This window comes from Cnephaeus nilssonii, assembly GCF_951640355.1.
Source record: "Cnephaeus nilssonii genome assembly, chromosome: 7".
In the NCBI taxonomy this organism is placed as follows: domain Eukaryota; kingdom Metazoa; phylum Chordata; class Mammalia; order Chiroptera; family Vespertilionidae; genus Cnephaeus; species Cnephaeus nilssonii.
In genome coordinates, this window is record NC_137078.1 from 22,374,795 (window position 1) to 22,382,512 (window position 7,718).

General features: G+C 40.7%; 1 protein-coding gene across 1 annotated transcript; it reads left to right on the forward strand.

Moving 5' to 3' along the window:
* Positions 1 to 1,524: 1,524 nt before the first annotated feature.
* RNF182 (ring finger protein 182) lies at positions 1,525 to 2,350 on the forward strand (the record flags this gene model as incomplete). Its single annotated transcript, XM_079778065.1, has 1 exon — positions 1,525 to 2,350. The coding sequence occupies exon 1, from the start codon at positions 1,610 to 1,612 to the stop codon at positions 2,348 to 2,350; it is 741 nt and encodes a 246-aa protein (XP_079634191.1). The 5' UTR covers positions 1,525 to 1,609.
* Between the last annotated feature and the right edge of the window lie 5,368 nt (positions 2,351 to 7,718).

Sequence of the window (7,718 nt, forward strand, 5' to 3'; positions counted from 1 at the left end):
TCTCTTTTAAGGCAGCATGATCCATAGGAAGCTTTAAATTCTAGCATAGTTGCACTCGAATTCTCAGGACTGTTATGGCAGCCTTCTGCTATTATTGTTTGGTGGGAGGGGGATGCTCAGAAATTCAATACATTTTTATATTTTCCCAAGTAAAACACAATTTAAGACAAACCTACTACCAAAGTCATATATATTAAAGCAAAATAAAATTTATTTGGGCATTTTTCATATTGCTTCTCCCTTCTATTAGTACTAATAATTGAGAATTAACTGTGCACATGAAATCAACCTTCAGCCATTTGTCCAAAGCCAGTAATAGCAACTAAAGGCCGACAGTAAGGACAGTTGATATTTTGCTTTCTGCTCACTATAAAAAGAGAGTTTATGTAAACTAAGGTGTGCAGGTGGGTATACCTTGAATGATTCTTGGTAGCCGTGATTCTTCATCTTTGCAGATGCATGGTTATCGTGTTTACTCCTGTTTCTTGAGAATTAGACTTGGCCTGTTTATAGTGCTTATGTCAGGTGTCATGGGCTTCACTCTTCCTTGAGTGCATTTGTATGAACAACTATGGCTTTTAAGACTAGAACTGAAACAAAGAGTTGAAAATTGAATAGTCAAATGGTGGCGGCATTTATAACAGATTTCTTTTCACTGGGAAGGTGAGAGCAGTCTTACTGTATTTAAATATGCTGTCATCTCTATCAGAGTACTTTCTGAAAACACATGTGAAGCATTTTTCCTGAAGGTTTCTCTTCTTTTGTGTGTTCCTAAGTACTATTGAGGGTATTTAGACAACTGGTATTTACACCAAGGACATTCTGAATTAGTTTGTAGTGAATTGAATTTGATGACAAGTGTATCTATTTCTGATGTGTCTCATTCTATTTTCAAAGAGGCCAGGATTTGTTACAGGTTTCAGAAAGAAAATCACTACCTACGTAGTTATACTCACAGTGCTCTGGTGTGTATTTTACGCCACTAAGATTCTTAATTCCTTATTTTTTTAAAAACTTTAAATTTGTTTTTATTGATTTCAGAAAGGAAAGGAGAGGGAGAGAGCGATAGGAACATCAATGATGAGAGAGAATCACTGATCGGCTGCCTCCTGCATGCCCAACACTGGGGATCGAGCCCACAACCCAGGCATATGCCCGACCAGGAATCGAACCGTGACCTCCTGGTTCATAGGTCGACGCTCAACCACAGAGCCACACTGGCCGGCCCTTAATTCCTTCTTTACATTTATATTTGGGGACTAAAAAAGCTAAGCATGGAGATAACACATTTCTATCCTGGAGGCAGAAATGTGTGAAAAGATGAAGGGGATTTAACCTTTTTAAGTTTACTGCTCCAGTAGAATCCTCACTATATTAGAATCTCTTTTTTCCTTTGCAGACCCCTCATGTGGCCTTTTCAGATATGCATTTGAGACAGAGTTCTATGTAGAGGCTGAAATGCCTGGAAGATTTCTTGTTTCTGTCACTACTTTTCCTGCCTTTTTGCATCTCTGCCTGATTTGAATGATGTGATATTCAGAGGGACACCTTCACCGAAGTCGTTCTCCAAAAAGACACATCTGGCCAAAGATTGTATATATAATCCAAGATGGCTAGTCAGCCACCAGAAGACGCTGCAGAGTCTCAGGTCTCCGACGAGCTCGAGTGTAAGATCTGCTATAATCGATACAATCTGAAACAGAGGAAACCCAAAGTGCTGGAATGTTGTCACAGGGTTTGTGCCAAATGCCTCTATAAGATCATAGACTTTGGGGACTCCCCCCAAGGTGTCATCGTCTGTCCCTTCTGTAGGTTTGAGACATGCCTGCCAGATGATGAAGTTAGTAGCCTGCCCGATGACAACAACATCCTCATAAACTTGACTTGTGGGGGCAAAGGCAAGAAGTGCCTGCCAGAAAACGCCACCGAGCTGCTGCTGACCCCTAAGAGGCTGGCCTCTCTCGTCAGTCCTTCTCACACTTCCTCCAACTGTCTGGTTATAACCATCATGGAGGTGCAGAGAGAAAGCTCCCCATCTCTGAGCTCCACTCCTGTGGTAGAATTTTATAGGCCTACAAGTTTCGACCCTGTTACCACCGTGTCACAGAACTGGACTGTGTGGAACTGTACCTCCCTGCTGTTTCAGACATCCATCCGGGTGTTGGTTTGGTTGCTAGGTTTGCTCTACTTCAGCTCCTTACCCTTAGGGATCTACCTGCTGGTCTCTAAGAAGGTCGCCCTTGGGGTCATCTTTGTTAGCCTTGTCCCTTCGAGCCTGGTTATTCTGATGGTGTATGGTTTTTGCCAGTGTGTGTGTCATGAATTTCTAGACTGTACGTTACCTTCTTAATTGATATGCAAACTAAGAAATTGGACACACATTGCTATGTTTCAAGTTAGGTAATTTATCATAGATTTTATATTCTCTATGCTTAGACATATTGGCCATATGTCTGTGGTCCATTTTTCCATCAAATGTTGACACAGTTGGTTTTCATGTGTGCTGGAAGTACAAATGTTTATTTCTCTTTAGGTGTTAGCAGAGAAGCAAAAATATGTAAGCTAAGCCTTCATGGAGCTCTTTGCATGAGTCTTCCCAGAGAAAGGTCAGGATTTCACTCAGCCCTTCTAGGTGGACCCTGAGCGGGTGGGCAGAAGTGTTAGCCTGCAGTAGAGTCTTCGGGGAAGGTTAGGAATGACCTGATTCCTCTTCTCATCATCGTTGATAATCTACCAGGTGTACCGGTTAATAATGCAGATTTTGTAATCAAAGAAAACATGATAATTTCAAGAGAAATATCAAAAGTGCTTTATTCAAAGTGATGTCCATCGCTAGCTATACTTTTCACCCATCTTTCAGGTAATTTGTGGACACCGTCCCAACGGAACTTGAATTATTTTGAGGCAAACCATTCAATTTTACACTTCTTCGTATGTTTTGAAGTGCTGCTCAGAAAGTGAGTGTGCCATCGATTGGAACAAGTGGTAATCTCAAGGAGCAAGGTCTGGTGAATACAGTGGGTGGGTTAATACTTCCCAGGCAAGATCTTTTAACGTGTCTTTAACTGGTTTTAAAGTGTGTGATGGTGCGTTATCATGAAGCAAAATTACTTTGCTGTGTCTTCTGGCACATTCTGGTTGTTTCATGATCAAAGCGTGGTTCAAATTGATTATTTGTTGTTGGTAGCGATCAGTATTAACAGTTTCACCTGGTTTAAGAAGCTCATAATACACCACACCTTCCTGATCCCACCAAATGCAGACCATTGTCTTCTCTCCTAAGTGATTTGGCCTTGTAGTTGATGTTGATGGTTGACCTGGATCAACCCATGATTTTGTGCGTTTGGGATTCTCAAAATAAATCCACTTTTCATCGCCATTCACAATTCAATGCAAAAAAGACTTTCTTTTGTGCCATTGAAGCAACATTTTACTGATGACTTTTCGGTTTTCCATTTGTCTTTCATTCAGTTGATGTGGCACCCATTTTCCTTTCTTTAAAATCTTCCCATTGCTTGTAAACGATCAGAAATTGTTTGCTGAGTAACATTTAATCTTTCTGCAAGTTGTTTTTGAGTTTGACATGCATCTTCATCCAATAATGCTTGTAACTATTGGTCTTCAAACTTTTTCGGTTGACCTGGACGTTGTCTTTCACATCGAAATCATCACTTTTAAAGCGTTTAAACCAGCATTCACAAGTATCTTGAAATGAAGTATATTCACCATAAGCTTCCCGAAGTATTCAGCAGCACTTCTCTTCAAAATAAAGTAATGAATTAAAACTTCCTGCAAATGCTCTTTTTTTGGCACGGAATTTGATATTTTTAAGCGTAAAAATATCTATGATGTTAACACCTTCAGAAAATTTGACATATGAAGTTTTGAAGCTTGTTGTCAATACAATAAAATAGCATACATATCAAATCACATATATGTCAACATATATGTAAGTCCATCTATTGAAAAAAATCTACATTATTAACTGGTACACCCGGTACGATGCAGGGTGAACACGAGAGGAGAGCTGTTCCAAGACATCCACTTGGAAAAGGAGCACTCCCCCATGGCTCTGTCGTTGGGGCTCCCCTGAGCCCCCCTCAGCTGTTTCTCTTAGAAGTAATGCTGCTCTGTGTGGGCTGCTGCTTGACTTGAGGTGCTTGTTTCCTTTGCACGTGCTCCCTTGTCAAGAGGAAACTGAGCCTCATTCTCTTGTGTGGTTTTAATTAAATATCTGTCTGCCACAATATACTAAAGAAAACTAAAAACATTAAGCCATTTGCATGAAAGGAAACTTCATGACAGTATGGCCACTTGTCTTTGAGACACAGCCTTTCCCCATATTTATTTTCTCTCTCCTCTCCTCTCTGAAATTCTCACAGAGCAGTTATAGTTCATGAAAATCTTCATTTGCATCTTTCCTTAAAACGTTTCAGTTTAGTTTGGGTTTTTTTTAACCACATGGTTCACTTAGCCCCACCTCTTATTCTGAGAGGGTTTCATTTAAATTAGTTGCTATAAGTTTATGAAGATTTTGCTTTTTCCCCATTGTAAAGTCTATTGACTAATTTTACTTAATCCTATAACAATTTGGGGGTAAATTGTGACAGTGGAAACACAGAAAGAATGAATGAGATGTTCTGGTTCACAGTGTGACGTGCTGAGAGCCTAAATATTTTGCTGTGCTCTACTGAGTTAGCCAAAGTGTGAGGCTTAGTCTGCGTGGCAGGCTGTTGCCACCGGCCAGGCAAAAAGATGAGTAAGAAGCAGACAAGGCTGGTGCCCTGCTGGAAATCACCCTTCCAGGAAGTAAAATGAAGGTGGTGGGGTCAGTTTTAGAACTGACTCAAGTTCTTACACAATTTATTTCAAGTAAAATATAAGATATGTGACTTCAATGAATGAGCTTCTTTACACGATGTAGAGGAAGTTGAATGTACATATTTATGAAAAGAAATTGTTCAGCATATTTTAAGTTTGAAGGAATAGAATGTCCACAGAAATTAGACAACAAAAAGCTTTTTAGTCTCTAAAAACCATTACTGATGATTAACATTAAAATATTTATAACTCTTAGAAAGGGGCGTTACTAAGACAACTTTAGCTTATTTGTGATGAAACATTTGTTGCGTGATATAGTTACAGTGGACCAGTTCCAAACCCCTTATTCAGGAAATATTGACACTTATTTCTAGAATATTAGTTTGATTTCAATGATATAACTATTAACTTTGAGACTATGTATGCCCAAGGTAAGTATGACAGCAAAGTATATGTGGGATATGGTCCAATGAATTTCAGATCCAAGATACAGCTAAATACTCTTATGATTTAATAAACTCTACTTTAGATAGCATTGTGAATGCAAATTCCAGAAGTCCATTTGTACTTAGGGTAAATACATGGTTAGAAGATGTTTTGTGGTTTGGATTTATATATTTATAAAGTTTTAAAAAAATGTTCATTTTGTATGAACAAAAATGATGTTAAATTTGATATTAGAAATGTAACAATAAATAGGTGAGTTGTATGATGAGATTTCTAGAAAGCTCTGGACATGGGTACTATGTGTTGCTTATTTGTATAATGTCTGCAGTTTTAAACTGTATCCCTCTATGCATTGTGATAGTCTTTTTTTTTTAGTTGCTAGTAAGTTGAGTTGGTTGTAAAAAGTTTTTAAATGTATGATAACAATCTCATTATGCTGTTGAATGAAAAAAGGAGAGTGCTTCAATATTTTCTTCACTGTGATGTTTTGTTTGTCCATTAAATTGTTATTACTTCCAAACTAGAAGTTTGATTTCTCTGACTCATAATTGAGATTTAGTGATCGCTTTGGACCTCTGTTTATGTTACATAACTGCAAACATGAACTTCCAGAAGCGCTGACTCAGCTAATGCCTTTATCATATGCATGAAGATTTCAGAACTTCTGACAAAGCAGATCTAACCCATCCCACTTCTAAAAGGTCTTCATACTTAAAAAAAAAAAAAAAAAGGCAGGGGAGAAAAATTAGGGAAGATGAAACAAAAATACTGTCTTTATCTTTAAACACATTTTTTTTTTTTCAGTTTTAATTTGTTATCCAGATTTTCCCTAGCTGCTCAACAAAATAGAATCCATTTTGGTCAGGGAATCATTCACCTTGTGTGGTCTGGGCAAATTTTAAAAATTACCTGATATCTAAATATGCCACTTTCATGCAAAATAGAAATAATTTAGAATATGTAGCAGTAATATGCTTATGGTAGTGAATTGGTACCATCTATTAATCAAGAGTTATGGTTTCATTCATTTCCAAAATCTTTACATAAGCCAGCTAAGACTCAGGTTAAGTGCTAGTTATGACCTGAGTGTGAACTTGTGCTCATCCGCTGAGAGACCCTCAAATGATGAGCATTTGCCTGGGTGTACACAGACACTAGGCCTCAAACACACCCTGAGTTTGAAGAAATTTCCTGTCATGTTGACCAGGTCGACAGGGAAGCCACAGGATCTATATCTACAGGCAAGTTGCTTTATCAGTTATAAATATGAGCTCTGTGACCACTGGAGTACAGAAGAGGTGTCATGGAGGTGAACTAAATTCTATGTGTTTCTGCATTTTATGGAAAACTAGTTCTTTTTGCATACTCTTCTTGCTAAAAAACAAATACATGCCTTGATTCTTTTGAAAAACTTCAGAAACACTACATTTTATTCTAGAGCCTTCCTCAAAGCTGTAAGGTTAAGATCCCTGAGAAAGTTTCATCAATTGCTCTTTGAGCTTGAATCTTATATGTTTTGCACATCTCTTTGCCTCAAACCCTTTATGAATGTTAACTACTCTGTGAGAAATCCAAGGCTTGAAATGTTACTTTTAACTAGAGGCCCAGTGCATGAATGCACTGGGCCTCTAGTTAAAAATAACATTTTTAACTAGAGGTCAGCTGGCCTGACCCCAATCAGGGAAGATCAGGGCTAGGTCTGTCAGGAGGAAGATATGGTGGGAGGTTGGCCAGTCGGCCTTCCCCTGATCGGGGCCGATCAGGGCTGGGCTGGCTGTGGGTGATTGGCCAGCGGGCCCTGCCCCGATTGGGGTTGGGGGGCCAATTGGGGGTGGAGCCAGCCATGGGGAGGGGCTGTGGGTGGTGGGCCAGCTGACTCCAACCCCGAATGGGGTGGGGGGGTGCCAACTGGGGGCCAGCGGCCTGGGAGAGGGGCCATGGGTGGTTGGCCAGCTGGCCCTGCCCCTGATCGGGGTGGGGGGGGCAATCTGGGTTGGGGCTGGGTGGGGGGAGGGTCTGTGGGCTGATCACGGTGGTGGGGGCACATCAGAGGCGGGGCCGGCTGGGGAGAGGGGATGTAGAAGGTTGGCCAGCCAGCCCTGCCCCCTATTTGGGTGGGGAGTGTGATCAGGGGTGGGTCAGCTGGGGGAAGGGGCTGCAGGAGGTTTGTCAGCTGGCCCCGCTCCCTATTGGGGTGGGGCGGGTGGATCAGGGGCGGGCCGGCCGGGGGATGGGCTGCAGGAGGTTGGCCTGCTGGCCCCACCCCCTGATCAGGCCAGTTCACTGGCCACAGTGGGCATCATAGCGACTGGTCATTGGTCGTTCCGGTTGTTATGGATGCTGGCTTTTTAAATATATATATAGATGCTAAATAAAATTATTAGTCAGTAAATGAGCATCTGTTTTGTTATGTACTGAGCCAAAACCTCTCACATTCTTCCTCTCTGCCA